The 20,371-nt window shown below is 40.7% G+C and overlaps 1 protein-coding gene across 1 annotated transcript in view; it reads left to right on the plus strand.

Moving 5' to 3' along the window:
- Positions 1 to 20,371, plus strand: part of reep3b (receptor accessory protein 3b) — a 64,277-nt gene that overhangs the window by 24,117 nt on the left and 19,789 nt on the right. The window contains exons 2-5 of the mRNA XM_033611477.2: positions 2,367 to 2,439; positions 12,992 to 13,068; positions 14,812 to 14,932; positions 15,046 to 15,159. Of these exons, the coding sequence (XP_033467368.1) occupies positions 2,367 to 2,439; positions 12,992 to 13,068; positions 14,812 to 14,932; positions 15,046 to 15,159 (385 nt within the window). The remainder of the gene's footprint in view (positions 1 to 2,366; positions 2,440 to 12,991; positions 13,069 to 14,811; positions 14,933 to 15,045; positions 15,160 to 20,371) is intronic.

The raw sequence follows: 20,371 nt of genomic DNA on the forward strand, positions 1-20,371 counted from the left end.
AGAGTGTAAACCAAATAAAAATATCACTCTAGTATCAAATAGTCAGTTAACTAAATTGACCGCTACTCTTCCTACCCTCCGTGCGTGTCTGCCGTCTGCATGCTGGCCTGGTGGATTGATAGTAAGAGCTGGAGCGGATCACTGGAATGGACTGCTTGAATCGCGGAGCGCTGGGCTGACCGGAAAACCTGGATCAGACTCCGTGAAAAACTGGATCAGACTTCTTAGATGGGCATTTTTCCATGCAGTCCGATCCAATGCCGATGTTTTTTGCCAATATCAACGGCCGATACCGATCCGAATATCGGATCGGGACATCCTTAATTGGCAGTATCGGGGAGTGCGGCAAAATGCTGCCTACCTACATATGTTTATATAGAATACGCCTATTTCGGGGCAATGGGGGGCATGACCAAGTAACAAAACGTGTAGCTCAACGTGTGATGTAAACAGTGACGTGGGAGGGAAGCCGTGGTTAGTCAGTCCTTCGGTGATTCTCTCGTAAGATGGCCCATTCTTCACAGTCCCTGTCATGTGACGGTTAATAGCCTCTTCATTTGCGAGGACGAGGAGGGCGCACAATTCCTTGTCTCCCCAGTTGCTCATCTTTACAGTGTCTGTCAGGTTTGCATTTCCCTCTTACTACTAGCTGCTCGCTAATTCCTGCTATCAGCTGTTTCCTGTTTATCCACCGCCAGTGGCTCGCACGTGCGGCGTCATCAACAGCTCCTCCCACAAGTCATCAACAGCCCCTCCCGTGGCGGAAGGCCGCCTTGGTCTGTTTAAACTGAAAGGGTTCCGCCAATATGACTACCCTACAAGGCGGAAAATTGGTCACCTCGGATCAACTCGCCAATCCGGCTCTGTGTGTCTAAACGCTCACAGCTTGCTGGCAAAACGGCCCAACATTCTCTGAAAATCTGTCAGTGTAAAAAGGGCTTTTGCCAGCTGAGCAGCTAACTCCCACTGACTGAGCCAGCCACTAATTTGAATGAGGAATAAAATGATTTAAGCGTGTGGCTCTTATAGACTCACAAAAATGTTATCGAGCCGAATGGATCAAATCCTGATAGTGAAACTAGTCATTTTGTGGGGGTTGTGACGATTGAATAAAATGTACCAAAAATTATGCTCTCTCGTTATGTAAGTCTATGGGAAAAGTCTCTTTGGGCCCAGTGACATCGCTTGACTGACCTGGAAGTTGTAGTTACATGGTTTGGCCAATTTGTCAAATTGGTTTCAAACCGCTGCACCTCCTGGGGGCCTGGACATTACCCAGGGAGAAGAACTCTCCTGTTTTGCTGTTGCTTCCTTTTAGGATTTTGATAAATTTTTATGGGTATTGGTGCCACCATCTGGATTAGAGTGTGATTTGTGATTTGCATCCAGTGCAAGATTCCTGATCTGGATTATTTGTCTCTGCTGTAAATGAAAGTATAGAAAATATCATCTAGATTTAATCATGAAATGGATTGTTTTGACATAAGCAGTTTGAGTCTTACTGCACAGCTCTTTGTAAGTTACCTAATGCATGGACAAACAACAGCACCACCTACACAAACTACAAGACCTTAAGCAGTGCAGTGCAGTGCAAAAACACCACATCATTAAGACACTCGAATTCAAACAATGGATTTGTTATTTGTACACAGCAGATACTGTGTATCTAAGTGAGAAAGAACAAAAGAAGAGTGCAGGGCTTTTAGGTAGTGTTGAAACCTGCACTGGAGCAGACATGGAACCAAACCCCACATTACCCCTAACCACTGCTGCTGCACAAGATTGCAGGGGAAACATTGAGTCATTGTCTTGTGTTCCAGTGGTTTTCAGACTCTGGGTCAGAACCCAACACCCAATCATAGCAGGATATAAATAAGTCCCCAGATTGTTCTGCAGGAACACATGAGGGCTTTTAACTGGAAAAATACTATTTTGTATGTAAGCCTCAGCACACTCTGGATTATGCTGTTCTGCCATGTAGGTTTGAGTGTAAAATCCCCTTCGCAAGTGTGGTGGGACTGTTGTGACTGTAGATGCCAGACAGTAAAGTTGAAAACAAACGCTTGGCTATCAACTGTACTTTAATGTAAATGGAGCAGTTGTATAAATCAGTGTTTCTCTTGCCATGTGAATACCCACTGACACAAATTCAACTTTAAGTGGAAACACAGAGATAGTGACATATAGGCCTGTATTCATTTGGCCTGTGTATGGCTGTTTGCATTAGTGTTTCCAAACATTTTTGTGTTTGTGTTTCCAGGTTTGCAAGTTTGAAAGAAATATTAGTAATGAGTAATCAGGGTTAATGAACGTGTGATTGCAATGAAGATGACAAGCTTCATGTTCTGTGTTCTCTGTCCCTGCAGGCTGTTCTTTGGGACTCTGTATCCTGCATACTACTCTTACAAAGCTGTCAAGACCAAAAATGTTAAGGAATATGTAAGTACATGAGTATCACTCACTCTGCATGTATGGAAAACTGCTCACTGCAGAATGCACGCATGCATGCACGCACGCACGCGCACACACACACACACACACACACACACACACACACACACACACACGTTACCAGCTATTCTGATTTTTTTTTACTACCCTACATATAAAAACAAAACAAAAACACAGAGTTGTTGCATTCACCATATTCATTAGTAAAATACATAATGTTGTACATTTTTTTACATTTTTTTAAAGATATTTTTTGGGGCATTTTTGCCTTTAATGCACAGGACAGGTAAGTATTAAAGGGGGAGAGAGAGAGGGGATGACATGCAGCAAAGGGCCATGAGCTGGATTCGAACCCAGGCCCCTGCGGCAACAGCCTTGTACATGGGGCGCCTGCTCTACCACTAAGCCACCGACGCCCCATAATGTTGTAAATTTATGTAGAATTTTACTGGTGTCAATAAATCTATATATTCTGAACTATTTTTCTCAAAGGTCCAGTGTGTAGGAGTTAGGGGGAAGATATTTGCAGAAGTCAAATCTAATATTCATAACTATATTTTCATTAGTGTATAATCACCTGAAACTAAGAATCGTGTTTTCATTATCTCAGAATGAGCAGCTCATATTTACATGCGGAGTAGTTCCTTGTCATGGATGTACAAAGAGACCTGTAAACAGCATATGCGATGGCACCCTGTTCACTGCTATGAAAGATGTTCAGTGGCACATGAAGCCAAAAAAAGCTCTGTTTCTGCAGTATGAAATTACGTGGATGATCTGCACTGCTTCTGCAACTGCAAACTGCACTGGTGTCAGTATCAGTAATATCCCTAAAAATGGCTAAAATTATTTATTGGAATTGATAGGTAATATCATTCACATGACTGTGAAAATATGTAGATGTAAGCACATTTATCTAAAAAACACAACTGTATAAGCATGTTTATTTCACAGAGCACACATATATTATAACTGCATAGAATGCATCATTAGCTTTAAACAGAAATCCACTGGTCTCGTTATGCAAGGAAGACACTGTGACTAAATGTGACCATCGCTGTGAACACAGCTTCAGCTTAAAAATAATCCGATTCAATTTGTTGTGCCATATTTTGTGGCATGCCATATGAAACCTCCAGTACAGACTTTATTTTCTGTTTAGAAAACCTGGTCTAGAGCCCCTCTACATTATCTTTTAAAGGTGTAAATTCAAAACAGTGTTGAGTGGCTCCAGTCGTTATTGTTAGGGGTGCAATGGTCCAGGTAGCCCATGGTACGGTCCGTACCTCAGTTTTTGGGCCACGGTTTCAGTTCGGTTTCGGTACATGTTTTGTGCGTAAAGAGAGCAGTTTTTTTCCCCCAAATTATCTCTTTATTTTGCTTGACTTTGCACTTGGCATGCTGCTGTGTTGCGCTACAGCCTATTCAAGTACTGGAATTTGTTATTTACGTGACAAGGCCTGAACGCAACACAGGCTCCGCTCCATAGACTGTGTGTTAAGTGCCGTGCTGTGGGTCCTGGCCGGGCTCAGTTGTAATTGTCGGTCAGGAAAATGCGGCCCGGGTCACGCTCTTGTGTGCTCACCTGTGTGTGTGTGTGTGTGTGTGTGTGTGTGTGTGTGTGTGTGTGTGTGTGTGTGTGTGTGTGTGTGTGTTGCTAGTTGCAGCAGTCAGTGTGTACAAACAGAAGCTGTTCTTCAACAGCGCGCGCGCATCTGGGCTAGTCTAAATAGGATGGTCTAAATAAGATAAATAACATGAGGCTATTTAGTTTGTTTAATAAAAGGACAAGGTATGAGGCAGGGCGCCCCCCTAATATAATGGTAGGGGAAACACTAGACATGTTTCAAGCAACGTCTGCAGACAGTGACATTTCTGTTATCTGTTTTCACTCCCTCGTCGTTTTATTCAACAGCGAACCAAAATGATCCCACACCGGAAATTTGTATGAAGCCGGTGCTTCTTCAAACTTCTGTCTCTCAACTCCTCTGCTTGTGCTTGCCATGGCTCTCTATGTTTTTTTTTCTGCTTCTTTTCTGTGTGAGGTGAGTGTCACTTTCCCCGGCTCCAGTTACAACAGTGTGAGGGGGTGAGTGGGCGGAGCCACAACAGTAATGTTCAGTACTTTCCACGACACATTTGCTGGTACTAGTTTTTCTTGTCCCCATTTTACTTCAAGTATATATAGTAGTGATTCCCTGAATATGAGGAGTTGTTTAGATTCAGAATAATTGGGGTTTCTAGTTAAAGAGTTACAGGAAACTAGTCTAATCCACATCTTCTCCCCAGTCTACTTAAGAAACTCTGATTCCAAGAAATCTCTTTGTAGGATTTACATTAGAATGCTGTGCATATCAATATTTTGAGGGGAAAATATTACCTTAGAGTTACTGCTTATAGTTCTGCAAATGATAAATCCCAGGTGATCTGTAAATACCATTTTAAATGGGGAAAAAAATCAAGAGGAACTATAATGCTTATTTTTAGGTTCACACCTCTGTCATAATTGGTTTTTAGTAAAACATGCTCTAATGTTCAAAAAAATGCCCAATCTGAGGTGTCCAGTAGCTCAGTGGGAAGAGTGGGTGTCCTATGGCAGTGTCCCATGGCAGCACTGTCCTTGCTGCAATGGCCGCGGGTTCGATTCCCTTTGCTGCATGTCATTCCCTCTCTCCCTCAGTAAAATCATCCAATCACAACCAAAAAATTACATTTCCCTTACATTAGCATGTAGCTACAATTAGCGGTGGTCTTGTGGCTGGGGAATGACTATTATGGAGAATACCAGCTTTTTTTCTGTGAAATGATTTGAAATTAGGGAGAAATTTACAACATTAGCAACCAAAGCATTACGTTTCCCTGATGTTAGCATGTAGCTTCATGTAGCAGTGTACTTGCAGCTGAAGAATGACTGTAACGGAGTATGGTGGCATTTTTTATTGTGAAAAAAATCACCACAACATCTAAACACAACTGGATATGCTTAATCAGGAATATGATCTAACATCAGCAATGAATTTATAACATCTGCAACCAAGTTTACATGTTTCCCTGACGTTAGCATGAAGCTACATGTAGTATAGTAGGCTACGTAATGCTAACACTTGCAGTAGTGTGCCTGAAGCAGATGAGTATATAATGAAATCTGGAACATGGTGACATCATACTGTAGCCAGAGTAGAGAGAACATTGGGACCAGAGAATTCAGAACGGTCTGAAACCTGAGGTTTTTGTTCACAGGGATTACCTCTGCATATGTTTATGTCATTACTTGAAACTTGGGCCAATTTTGATATGGACATCCTTTACTGTAACACTATTAATCAGCCCCCGTTAATATAATATGTGCTCATGTCAATATTTGATATAAAGTTTTATGTTGATGATATTCACTTTGTCAAAGAAAAAGATAAATGCCAGTCTAAATATAAATCAGATGAGAATTGGGATTTGGGATCAGATCAGTTTTTGGTGTATATAAAACAATCTGTCTCAAAACTGAGCAGCAGGGGGACAGACTTCATTCTTGTGTCTTCTCCATATACATTTATTGGAATTACCTTAGTGTTGAATTCCCAGCTGGAAGCCCTCTGTTTGAATGTCACTCATTTTGATTCAATATGTCAGAGTTGTTCTCTGTCAAAGTGTCACCTGATGGCAGGATCCAGCTGTCAGTGTTTGTAGTCTTTGGTTGTTCCATCCAGAATCATTGGAACAGCCAAATATGAGTTGTGTCTTTACACTCATTTCCATTTTAACTCAGATTTGGATGGAACCTATACATGCATGTAGGTTTAAGGGCTTGGGGGTGTTTTCTTGGTGGAGTTGGCTGATGCAAGTAATGTCAGTGAGAGTGAAATCCCAGTCCGCTGAGTTAGTAACACATTCACACACAGCTTTAACACAGCAGCTCACAGATTCAGAAGCAGTAAGCTGTGATCCTGCCTTTAGCTTCCTTTACTTCGTCTTCCTCACTGTCTGCATCTGTTGCTTTATCTCTGCTCTTACTGAGCAGAGATAAAGCATTTAAGGTAGAGGTCAATGACCTAACAATTTCTCTTAACAACTCTCAATGCAAGTAAAGAATGGATGGAAATGGAGATCAGTAGATCCCTCAAAAAGTAACCGGGATATCCAGTTTGAATGCTTCTAGATTGCTGAAACACTACATGGCCATTTTTACTCTGTTGATTGTGCAACTGTTATAAGCATTAAAACTAGGGATGCACCAATATGGACATTATGTCCCGATACAGATGTTTAAAATAACAACTCGTCCAATGGCTGATAGTTGATACCAATGTTTTTAATATTGTTGTTTATTTTGTTTTTATTGTTATTTATTCCCGGCTTTGTGCCAGGGAAACAAAGAAATCTATACTATGAAAAAATAACTAAAGCTCTACTAATGACATGAACTAAATGGCCTTGAGTGACACAACGCTGCTGCCTTGAGCTTCAGCTTCAGATGCTACTCATGGAATGAAAATTAAAAAGCAACCTTTTCTTATCTTTAATACATGGCTATGTTTAAATTGACAAAGAAAATAGCTTTACAAACACTAGGTATGGAAACATGTTAAATCAAACTATCATAACATTATTTTTTTTCTCCCACTTGTCCGGTGTTAATCAAACATATCAGATTGAAACATAATTGTGGGTAGCTTGCATACATGGAGGGAGAGATGGAACACAGAGAGAAGATGAAGAAACATACGTGATCAACAAAAGGTATTGTGCTAGCTAGGTGTTGTTTACAAAAATAATGATACCACCAATGGCAGTACCATTTTAAAGTGATACCGATACCAGTAGAGTACTTCATTTGAGACCTTTTTTTCTACTTCATTTGATACCCATCATGTGAATGGAAGCATTCAGTTGCGTAAAATACCACCAAACATCACAGGTATGTGGTGTATTGCCATACTTTCAAATGTTTTGGCCAATCACAGGTCACAGTAAATCTAATAACACTTGCAGTGATTGCGTGGAAGCACGACCATATAAATAGTAATTTCTCTCTCGATCCTAGATACAAAAGGGATCAGGATCCAGGTATCATTTGACTGAAGAAGTTTAAATACTACTTACTTGCTGTGGCACTGGGTTATATAGGTCCATACCTTAAAGGTATAAAGTACTGATACCAAGCCCTATTCATAGCTTTGGTGGAGTCTTTAATGGCATATACCCCCATTTTGCCAATAGAATTGGCCCATCAGATTCATTGAAGTATCCTTCATTTTTTGTGCAGTTACGTTGTCAGTCGCAGAGTCCTTTAAAGCTTATAAACACAATAGGAAGATGACAGGAAGAGAAAATCTTCAGAGGAATGAGTTCCTCCCACTCTGCATGTATGGTTTGACTTCTAACTTGAACCACCCTTTTTCCCTGGATGGAAGCAAGACCTCAGCTGCACACTTTACACTTGGTGCCCCCTTTAGAAAATATCAATAGGAGTACTGAATCAGTGAATGAAGGCTGGATCTCACTAGAGGATGAGCTACGAGCACCATGCTGTTTGTTAATAGGCCTCAGGCCTTTTATGATCATCAAACCAAAACAAATTCATGAGATTGAATCTCTCAGTGTCTTTCATGAATTGAATTTTTCATTCAGCACACCCTCAAGCACATATGTGAAGGATTTCATGGATCTATCGATGAAACAGAGTTCATTACTTGAAGATAGCAGCTCTTTCACAGCTGAAACAGTCCTGTGGCTGCTTTTATGTGACTTGAGCTACAGCACACCCTGCCAGAAGTTACTCCAGTTCATGACAAAGTTGGCTCTAAACGTTCATTCCAAAGGCCCAGCCCTCTTTTTCATGTTTGTATTACTTAGTGTGTATTTTTGTGTTTACGTACAGTACACGCGGTTGCATGGTGACAGACATGTCTCCCAGTCACTGTCTTGTTAAAAACTCTCACATCTACTAATAGTAAAACCAGTATTTAAAACAATCTCATCTTACTCCTTTCATAGATTCACTCCATTCTTCCTTTACTCCACCTCATTAACTGTGCTGGGCACCATTCAGTTAGAAATAACATTGTGTCCACTAACTCTCACTACATCTCTGCTACCTATCTACTGTTGACAAAGGGCTGGTAAATGTTTAATGAGGGCAGTTACAGCTGAGGTAGGCAGGGTATTTTTTGGTCATTAGGCAAAGATTCCATAATAATGATTCAGCCAAGCATTTCAGAGATGGAGAGACAGTGTTGCTTATAGTTTAGCCTTCTAAGTGTATCCAAAGACCCATGGCTGTGGCTAATTTAAGTTCATGTTTATGTAGCTAACATTAGCTAGACCCTTGAATCATAGACACTGACAGCCAATCAAGTTCTCCAACAAAACAGGATGGTAATTTAAATAGGATTGCCACTATATAACGGCATTGAGATCACAATCACAAACAGGATGATTGAATAAATGACTAGTACTACTTGTATAGGCTACTGTATGAAGTGCATGCATATGCCTGTGGTCATCTGGTGGGAGGCGCTTAGGACAGAGAGGGAAGAGCTTTTGTATTTTCCCAGAAAACTGCCTGCCCCAGCTTTTAAGGATAAGTTTGGTATTTTTCAACCGCGACGCTATTTTCCTTATTATCTTTTTGTGTCTTTGTGACATTTGTCCAGTAATAAACAAGAGCATCGAAGCCTTCAGCAGTGAAATGGGCTGCAATGTAACCACTTGAGTGTTCGCACTGTCAGTTTATGTCCACTAAAAGTACTTGTTTTTGCTACTGACAGGCTCAAATTGTTGTTGCAAGTGTCTGATAACAATATGAAAAGGATCCCTACAGAGATATACTTTTTTTGTTGAAGAGTAGGGACCTTATTGTTGAACCAGAAACAGCTCCAAATTCATTATCACCAAACCCACCAGACTCCATTCCAATTAACAATAATTTTAGCATGTATAGAGCCAGCATATTTCACATCTAACTGGGGGATTTAAGGGTTTATTTCAACCAAACCAGAGTTGGTCATAGTTGGAATAGTGAAAAGATGAACCAAGATGGTGTTTGTGAGATTTTTTTAAGTTTGTATTGACTTTGAATTAAGTGTTTTACAATGATAAAATGGCTGTTTATTTAAATAGAGTCTGGTTGGTTTGGTGATGGTAATTTTAGGGCTGTCTCTGGTTAAACCAAAAGGTCTATCTCTGTAGAGATCCTTTCCATAATGTTGTCAGATGCTTAGATTAACAATCTGAGCCTGTCAGTGACACAAAAAAGCACTTTAAGTGGGCAAACTATGACATGCCCTGAGTGATTACATTACAGTCTTATTCAGCACTGCAGCCCTCTTGCTCAGTACTGGACAAATTTCATGAATTGTTGCTCCCATTATTCACTTAGACAGAAAAACATGGGAAAATAGTGTCTAGGTTGTAAAATACTGAAGTTACCCTTTAAAGTCTTAAACCCCTAGGCTACACTGTTTGACTCCACTCTGTGTTAAAAATGTAGAGCAGTCTGGATCCCAGTCTGACTGGAGCGGACTTGTCTGATGGCCTGTGTTGCTGCTTAAACCACAGAAACCAGCAAGAACTGAACAGATATGGTATATTTAGCGCCGACGAGGGCAGCAGGCGCTCACCAATGGCCTAACTTTGACCGACTGCTGACTGATGGCTTGCTGTGTCAGGGCCTTTAGGTAGACAGTTAGGGCAAACAGTTGTACTGTGGGTATAATGTGGAAGAGATGACTGGTAATCTAATAGCCTACATGTTTGTGATCCATACAGACACATGGATTTCCTTGTTATGTAAGATGTTGTACAACTGCACTCTTCCTACTCCCATTTATTTTGCATCAATTAGGGAACTTTTCTGATCATGTGAAACAAGTAGTTGAAAAATTGCCCAACCAAATAAGCACTTTGAATATGTCAACTTGGGTTTTCGGATTTTGTGATATTTTGTAGACCAAATGTTCAGTTGATTAAACGAGGAAAATATTCTGCCGAATAATCGATAATGAAAATAAATGCAACACTTTTTGCATTCAAATTGACTCTGGTTACAATACGTTTTTATCAAACTTCAAGAACAGTAAATGAAAGAACCAAAACTAACAATATTTACTCATGAATTAACGTTATTTAGCTGAATGAAACTTGTTGGCTGGTGGGGTGTAGCACGTACGCCCCCTGTTGGTCAGCCTTCACTGCAGCCTAGCTTTGTCTTCATCCTCTGTCTACCAAGTTCAGCACTACCAGTGGGCCCAGTGGCTGTAAAGAGCTGATGTCAGGTGTTTTTTTTTTTTTTTTTCCTTTCTCTTTTAATGGAAGGCAGTTATTCACAGACGGGGCCAGTAAATGTCTGCTATTGCCTCAGGAAGGCAAAATGGCTGCTGTATATTTCACTGAGGTCACGTCTTAATGTCCTCCCTACTGATGAGATGAAGGAGGGAGGGAAAGGGAGAGAGAAAAAACACTGTGAGAGACAGAGCGGGAGAAAAGGGTATGAAGTGGGAGATGAAAGAGAGAGGTAGAAGAGAGACAGAAGCAGTGGAGGCAGAAGTGGATTGAAACATATAAATTAGACGTCCTCTCCATCTCACTGGCTCTGTTTCACTCTCTCCTTTACATTTATCATTCCTCGAGCCTCTCTCTCCCTCTGTGTGTGTGTGTGTGTGTGAGAAGGGAGTTCACTATGAGTTCACCAATTAACCAGTCCAGCAGTAATTCGAGTCAGACTGCAGGCGTGTGTGTGTGTGTGTGTGTGTGTGTGTTTCTGAGAGATTGTGCATGAGACAGGTGAATGTGTGTGTCTGTGTCTCCCTCTCTTGTTCTCCCTCTCTCAAACACAGACTTAACTCCCTCACTCATCCACCCACACACACACACACACACACACACACACTGACATTTCATTAGCTAGTGTCAGTGTGTGTTCAGTCATGCGGCAGCGGCCGAGTCTGGCTAATACCACAGCCTGCCATGTGACTGTCTGCCCGCTTGCCACCATCTACCGCTGGCTTTGATTTGGAAATCCAACCAGAAGAGCCTGGAAAGCCCTTAAAGAGGGATGGAGGGAGCAGGCGAGAGCAGGGAGGACAGCAGAAAGTATAAAAGCAATCCTAAACTTCTGTTTCACTACAACTGACCTGAGAGGGAAAGAGGTGTGGGATAGATGAATATATAAACCTCAAAATTTGTAATGCTCACTAAAGATTTTGTTTCCAGTACTCTGCTTATTGGCTTTTTGTTCATTTTGAATAAAGGGAACAAACATTTACAACACTCCAGAATGTTGTGATTGCAACAATATTCAGCCAATCCCTGTGAATTCTGTGCGATCAATCACAGCAACTAAAACACCAATTTGACTATCAGTGTATTGATTTGCTCAGTCCCTCTCTCTCTCTCGCTCTCTCTCTATATATATATATATTTATATATATATATCACTTTAAGTATAGTACCTTTGGAAGCAAAAGTAACCTTTTAGACACAACCTAGATCCTAGGTTTTAGGGTTTCCACTGAAAATAGTACTCTTAAGTGTTGGCGGGGTTGTTGTCACTCACTGCTCCGTCCATCACTCGCTGTATTTCCTCATTATTGGTGACACAGAGGGAAGTCTGCACCTCATTTATTGTCCACAGAACGAGGCTGCACGCTGACATTTTTAGACTTAAAAAGTCCCTGACAGTTGGCCAAGTGAATTAACTTATCCGCTATTGACCAGTCATTAGACTGCAGTGTTTCTAGCTCCAACTTTTAGTGCCAGATCTGAGTGCTAGGTACCCCTAGCCTAGCCACTAGTCTAATTTATGTCTAGTTAAACACATTTGTTTTATCTGTGAACCTTGCAAGTTAAAATGGAGCCGAATTACTCACGTGTTTAATATTATTGCTGTAAAACCATGTTTTATGTGTTTTAGGTGTGTTTCGAATCACAGAAACTCAACACAGTGGCATAGAAAATGTCACTGCCAACCTGTGTTTTGGAAGTGTAACTACAGAGTGACATGGACACACCACTGCCCAAGTATATATGCTCACGACGATGTAGGCCACTTGCATAGGCCACGGCAAAGGCACTGTGTGTAGCCTAAACACAATTATAAATCGGCGTTAAAGGTGTAACCCGAAGGTGCTTTGTTCATTTTTAATGGGGGGGATGGATTCTTTCAACTCAGAGAGGGTCGCTGAGGACACCCCAGCTTTGCATTGTGCATAAGAATATGAATTTTTAATGTTGAAAAATAGAGCATGCGCTTCCAGTTTAAAAGACCAGTGGGCGCTGTCATTCATCTTCGCAGCACCGTATAAACCCAAAGGCCTTATTCTCAAAATCATTGCTTGGTTACAGTCATTTTTATTAAATATTTGGATCACAAAAACAATACTGATATCACCAGAAAACTAGAATCCTCCTCTTCTCGTAATATTATAGTCTAATGTAAATACATGAACTCTTACAGCCCTTCTGCCCATTATTTAAGTTTCATGTAAGCTTTTCTGAAGTATGAGTCTATTGTTAAGTGTTCTTTCTGTTTTGTGCATCTGTGTAGGTGCGATGGATGATGTACTGGATCGTGTTTGCCCTCTATACTGTGGTGGAGACCATCACTGACCTCACACTGGCATGGTGAGTAACACACCTACAGTTAACACCTACACACGACAATCTATTATTTAATCATTATCTAAACCTTATTGTCTCAACTGTCCTCTAATGTACACTTTGTTTTGGTGATGAGAAAGTGGCAATTACCTTGCTGATATATAATGTTGATATATGTAATTTCAGTGTTAACTAATGTAATTAGAAAGGTCTTGTAGTCACGAGAATGATAGGTAGAAGAGTGTTTGGGGGCACAGATAGGAACTTAACAACCTGTAACCTTGGGCTTTTGTATCTTTAAGAACTCTGAGTCTTTGGTGTGAGGTTTTTTGATGTGTATCCAATGCATTTTACAAACCTTGACATACCATATTACGTTAATAAAAATGCTACAAAAGGTCCTCACTGACAGACAACAGTGGTAAAAGTATCACTGACAGTATTGGGCTTTTTTGCTTTTTATGAGAACATGCATGCTGACCTTGACTGATATATTGGTCCGGGATATTATCTGCCAATATTGGCCGTTTACCAAGTTATCTGTAGTGGCATCTTTAACTTACAATATATGCTGATCAACAATTTAATTGTCAACTGCGTGAAATTCATATGGGAACAAAAGCTCTGTATCATTGTGACGGGTCTGGGGGGGGGGCTTCCGTGAGACCGCTCCTGTCAGTAAGCATGTGGACACAGACATGTGCATCTTCGGCACGTGGGCACGGGCCTCGTCAGTTTCAAGCGGCACCGTGCAGCAGCGAGAGCTCCGCTTCGCTCCGTTAAGTTTAACACCGACAATTAACAACTTTCTCCTTCTCTCTTTTGATGTGTGTGCATGAATGATCATGGTGAGAAGCCACCCATGTTTACAGATTGTATAAGCATATTTGTAAGAATTGAGTGTAAAGCTATTTTTCCTTTTGTTTATTTCAGAACCACACACACACACACACACGCTACACTTGTGAACCTCCTGCATTGAAAATTAAAGTATCCTCTCGAACCTGATTCTCTGGCCGGAATCATTTACTCCATAGTTATCCTACCCACACTAGTGTGTCCCTGAGGTCTCCTTCCTCACATTGCTCAAGCCGTGAGCTACACTTGTGCGTGTGTGCGCTGCTGATATTACACGATGTCAATCATGTGGCGCGGTGGGAATTTGACCAGCGTTTTAAATCGGCATATTTTAGACTGACCGGCCAGTCACAGGTCGTGGCCGATCACGTGAAAACCGGCCCGATTCCGAGCACTGACAATTAATCGGTGCAAGTCTACTTTTTATTCTGTTTATATCCCCTAAAATGTCTGACCTTGAATATAATGACTTGTATTTATGCAACATTTGTCACTAGAGCTAGCTCACCTAGCACCACTGAGCTAGCTAACGTTACAGCTCAATCAAGGAGGATGCCATTAATATCACCAACACAAGCCTCTCATCGATGAGTAGATGCACACATCCTCCTGCACAGTGATACAGGTAGCAGTTGTATTTCCATTGAAAGAAAATAGTTCCTACATGAAACTGTTCACAACAAGGTCTGTGGATTATCTGAGCTGAGGGTCACCTAGTTCCATTGTATTGGAGAAAAGACACACATCTCTATGGATGCTACCTCAAACTCTCTGCAACTTACACCAGAATCATCTAGACTGAAGAGAGAAAACATGTATTATTGATTTTGGAGTGAACTGTCCCTTTAAGTTTATATCAGCCTTTTAATAATATTGGGATACCCCCATTGAATTTGTGTGTGTGTCCAGGTTTCCTCTGTACTACGAGCTGAAGATAGCATTTGTGATCTGGCTGCTGTCCCCCTACACCAGAGGAGCAAGTCTCATTTACAGGAAGTGTCTGCACCCTCTGCTGTCTTCTAGAGAGAGGGTAAGATCACTCATCCATCCATCTGTGTATCTGTTGTTGAGAATATTATCGTCACACTGCTTTGCACTTGATTAAAATGTCTACTGGAAATGTTATTGACTGTCTCCCTTTAGGAAATAGATGAATACATTGTGCAGGCCAAAGAGAGGAGCTATGAGACTATGGTCAACTTTGGCAAGCAGGGACTGAGCATTGCAGCCACCGCCGCTGTCACTGCAGCTGTCAAGGCAAGTGTCTGTGGCTGATACTCTATATTCTATTTGATATTCGTTTAAAGGTTCTTCTTTTTTTTATTACTGTCTTTCAATTAAGATGCTTTTCTGTATTTACCAAAACATCACAATAGCATGACTGAGACAGTTTGTACATGATAATCCATTTTTGTGTTGTTGTTTTTTTTTTTATAAAATGAAGGCTCAATCCCAATACATTTTCTTCATAACAAGCATGACAAAAAATATCACTAGTAGTATGCTGATGTCTCTGTAGTTAACTGCTTAGCTAGCCAACGATAAATTGTTAGTAAATTGTTACTTATTTGTTCATGACAGTCCCACATTTTCACATAGTTGGTCCTCTAGCATCAGTGTAGACTGGCAGGGTAGGAGCACAGTCTAATGTTAGCCTACAGAAGACCACTGGTGGCCTGGTAGTGAAGCAGTGTTCTGTTTTATTTGATGACTTGTTTGATTGATTGATAACATGAAACTCTAAGTTGTGAAGGAATTGGATGCGTCGATTGTTTTTGATATCATCAGATAAATGGATGGATGATGGATACGTTATTGCCATAGTTGCATCTGTTGACATAAAAGCCATCGATAACCATAGTTGGGTTACTGAACGGGCCTATGGGTTACAGGCCCAGGTGCCCAAAGTGTCAGGGGGCCCCCAGGCTTTCACATGCAAAATGTTGCTCCAATTAACATGTATCAATCAGAAAGAGACTCAAAATGACTGTAAAGAAACATAAGATAACTACAAAGACACACAAACAAAAAGACTCACAAATACTATGAAAAGAGGCAAAGACCACAAGGAGACACAGAACAACAACAAAGAGATGCAAAACAACTGCAAAATGACACAGAGACTCACAACTACTATGAAAAGATGCAAAACAACCACAAAGAGACACAGAATAACTACAAGATGCAAACAGCTGCAAAGAGATTCACAATGACCACAGAGGTATTAAGCAACAACAAAGAGACTCAAAAGGACCACAAATAGGGGCAAAAACACTGCAAAAACATAACAAACTAAAAACTACAAACAGACACAAAACCCCAGAGAGATGCATAATGACTACAAAAAGATGCAAAACAACAACACAAAGAAGCTAAACAACTACAAAGTCTGTGTCTTACCCCTGTGCGGTATACCGGTTCATACGGAAACTGGTTTTTATTTTCGTTGTAATATGAATTTTTCATATACCGGTGAATAGCCCAAACAACGTCCGGAACATGCGTGGCGAGAAAGTGTTTCAGCAGGGACCCATTTCACTGCTGTACACCACAGGCGTGCTAGAGCCGGCTAGAGTGATAGTATAGAGAAAAGTTTAGAGGCGAGAATGGCTGCCGGAGAAAGTTCTGAAAGCGAAGCAACTGTATACGTTGCTGAAGAAGAACACGATGACTCAGAAGAACTCATACCAAAAAGAGCAGTGTTTCCCCTATATGCGTATATATATGCCACCGCTGCTAATTTTTATTTATTTATTTTTCATCTTAGCTCTTTAAAAACTACAGATATATTATTTGGTGCTATGGACGCTTCATATCCAGGGCTATAGAACAGGTCTTTTTATTAAACAAAATAAATAGCCTTATGTTATTTGTCTTATTCACATGACGGCATGTCACTTCTGTCTCTCGCGTGTTAACAGTTCTCCTCTGCTCTCTGTATCGCGCATGGCGGAGTTTCACCCCGATGCGCGCACACACACACACACACACACACACACAGACACACAGACATGTGTGCACACACACACAGGTGAGCACACTAAAGCACGGCTCGGGCTGCATTTTCCTGATTGAAGCCAACCCGAGTCTGAGACAGTTATAACTCAGCACGGCACTAATGGAGCAGAGCCTGTGTTGCGTTCAGGCGTTGTCACGTAAATAACAAATTCCAGCACTTGAATAGGCCATAGCACAACACAGCAGCCTGTCAAGTGGGCCGAACCCAAGCAAAATACCATCAAATACCGTGACACCGATATGATTTTTAAAAAACTCGTGATATGAAAATTTTGTCACACTGCCCAGCCCTACCCAGAAGCCCATTTTCTCATTATCTGCCCATGTCACTGACAACTGATGAAATATCTGGGTCTTGAAGGGTCCTTCAAAGGAGGAGATTTCAAACTCTACTCCTTGTAACTCTGTTTCAAGCAGCAAAAAGGCACTCAAAAACGAGGGGTAGGGATACAAATGAGATATGAAAATGGGCTTAAGACAACATTTCCAATAAATCCCATGGCCTCCTCATATTTACTGAGAAGGTTTAACATGTTGAAAATCTTTTTTTTTTTTTTTTTTTTTTTTTTTTTTGTTAATTCTCTTTCCTATTTGACTCTGTAAGAAACTGTTGGCGTTTTAGCTCCCTATGCTTAGATGTAACAGTGTTCTCTGCCTGTTATATGCAGTAAAGCAGTCCAACAGCAGTTTTGACAAATTCAACCTGTTCATACAGAATGTACTCACTTGGCTTTCTAAACCACACGTCAGAGAACACAGACAGAAATGGTGCCATTGGTGTGTAAAAGAATGCGGGAGAGTTACATTACATGCCACAGCCGATCCTGAATAAAATCTGAACACAAAGATGAGATAGTATCTGAACCATTGTGCTCATGCAAATGTATCCACTGTGAGTGAGTCTCTAAAGGACCTTGTTGTCCCGCAGCTACCGCTCTCTGCAGAGTCAGTGTAAATGAAGTGTGTTCAAGCTGGTTTCATCAGCATTGCGTGAATGCCCAAGCGTGTCAGATAATCCCTATTGATCTCCTGTCTTCACTGCACTTAGGTAACCCCAGGCAGTGGGAATCTACTATTAAACACAAAGTCAAGTTACTAGGTCACGTTCACAGCAGAGGCTATCCAGCACAGATTTAGCTTGATGCATGATTCATTGAGGAAAGTCTGAAGAAAGACAATCAAATATAAACACATTTCTCTTTCAATTTTTTAAGAAAAACAAGTAAAAGCAAATAATGTTCTTTTTGAGTTGGATCAGTTCCAGGCTTTCAGTACTTTCACCTTTCTGGTTTTTGTGTCTCAGTACAATGCCACATTGTCATACCTGGGATGATAAAATATCAAAATGAAATGAATTTCAACTTAAAGTAAAAATAAATAAATGAATTAATTAAAACAAGTGAAAAAAACGAAGAAAAGTAGGATTATTTTTTATCAACGCAATGATAAATGATGAAGTAAATAAGAGAGATAAGATTGTAAAGGCAAGAGCGTGCAATATTTGATATGTTTACATGCACACTAATATCCTGGTTTTGAGGTAGGGATGCAAACAATTAATCGATTAATTGTCGATAAGAAATTACTCGATTAAAATAAATTAATTGCAATTAATTGCGTTTTTTACCCCGTAATTCGCCGCCAGTCCACTTGAGGGTGCTCTTGATGCCAGACGTACTTGACGCACACGTGAGAACACACGAGAAGCAGGGCTCTGACGAGCACAACATAAACACGAAGTGGCATGATGAAGCGGACAAGACGGAGTGCAGTGTGGAGTCATTTTAAGTTGGTTAATGACGACAAAGACGCCAAATGCACAATATGTGGTAGTATTTTAAACTACAACAACGCCACAATTTCGTTTTAATGATTATAACAGTGAAAAAAGGCAGACCCTGCTGTACAGGAACCAGTGAAGGGAAGCAGGGAAACTTTGTTGATATTCAACCAGCTGTGTGTCTGTGCTGGGAGCGGCACGGGGTTGACGCTAAACACTGTTCATCTGCACACACTGTGTTACCTTGATTTCGTTGCTGTGTCAGTCTGATATCCTGAATATATCCTTCAAATGCACGTTGTAGAAATTTGAGAGTATTTCTCCAGGGAGTGCAGTTAGCGACAGTGGGAGCGCCATGCCAGTCTAGCTCCAAAACCGAAAGTTTGTCGGACTTAGCAACAGTAACTAAGGGGGGCGGGCCTTAGCGAAGGGTGAATTCAATGTTATCATTAGGCTGCCGTTGCCATGGATACAGAGTACAGACACATTTCTTTTTGTGAATTTTGAATCAATAAAACGTGCTTTAATCATTATTTTGTGTCACATCACTGAATGTTTTAGTAGTAAGCTGTGTTCTAAGTGGAATAATGTATAGTGAGCTTGTGACAGTTGAAAAATAACTCCCTTCAGGGAGTTGGGAGTTATTTTTCAACAGTCACTGGCTCAGTATACATTATCCCTTACTTAATGTTTCCCATGTCACAGATGAGAGAATGCTCAATTTATTTTCATGTTAAGTAGCCTGCATAATATTTTGATATTTACTGTTCAGAATATCTTTGATATGCTACCAAAATGCTATTGCCTGCCCTCAAGTGTATCCCAAATATATCCCAAAATAAATCTTTGATTAAGGAATATGATTTGCATGTTTTCTGTATATCATAAGGAAGATATAGCTTTTCATGTAGACAGAGCCTATTGATTCAGACGGAAATTCAGCTTCTCAGGAAAATTGCCGCTCATCAATTAATCGATCATCGATCGCTGAGATGAAACAACTATCGATTAATGAATTAATCGATAATTTGCATCCCTATTTTGCGGCTTGTCAAAGTTTTGAGTATATGTGCAATATGATGTTAACATGGAACAGTAGGTGACCAGTACAATGCTGCTTTAAACTAGGTGGATATGGTTTCTGGTCCATAACCTCTCTGCATCTTTAAACCAATCACAGTCGTCATGAGCATTGTTAAGCCAAGTATGCAGTGAAGGTGCCCTTGCAAAATAGTGTTGGGAGGGAACTTGTTTTGGTGGAGAGATCAGCCCTGAAATTAAATTGGCTCAATCTGCACAAAACGAAACCTCACATAAAACATTGAGGGACGTTTTAGTGTGTAGGTTGCTAGCTCAGTGGTTGTTGTTGTTTCACGCACAGCACTCAAAAAATGTGTACATCTGGCTATTCAAGACTAACTGCATGTAGTGAAGGGGAAGTGTGTTACTTAGGCAAGGGTGGTATCACGGTATTATGGTATACCAGGGTATTCGGAAATCACAACGGTATGATTTTTAGTTCTGTCAAAAATACAGATGCTCCTCTTTCCATTAAATTCATACAGAGAGGCTGTAGTGAGGGTGTTTTGTATGTATTGTACATCATGCGCCAGCAGCGCCACTAGAGATCAACCTATAAAAGGCAGCTGAGCTGACAAATGTGGTGATTGG

Source organism: Epinephelus lanceolatus, chromosome 21, assembly GCF_041903045.1.
Source record: "Epinephelus lanceolatus isolate andai-2023 chromosome 21, ASM4190304v1, whole genome shotgun sequence".
NCBI classification, from domain to species: Eukaryota; Metazoa; Chordata; class Actinopteri; order Perciformes; family Serranidae; genus Epinephelus; species Epinephelus lanceolatus.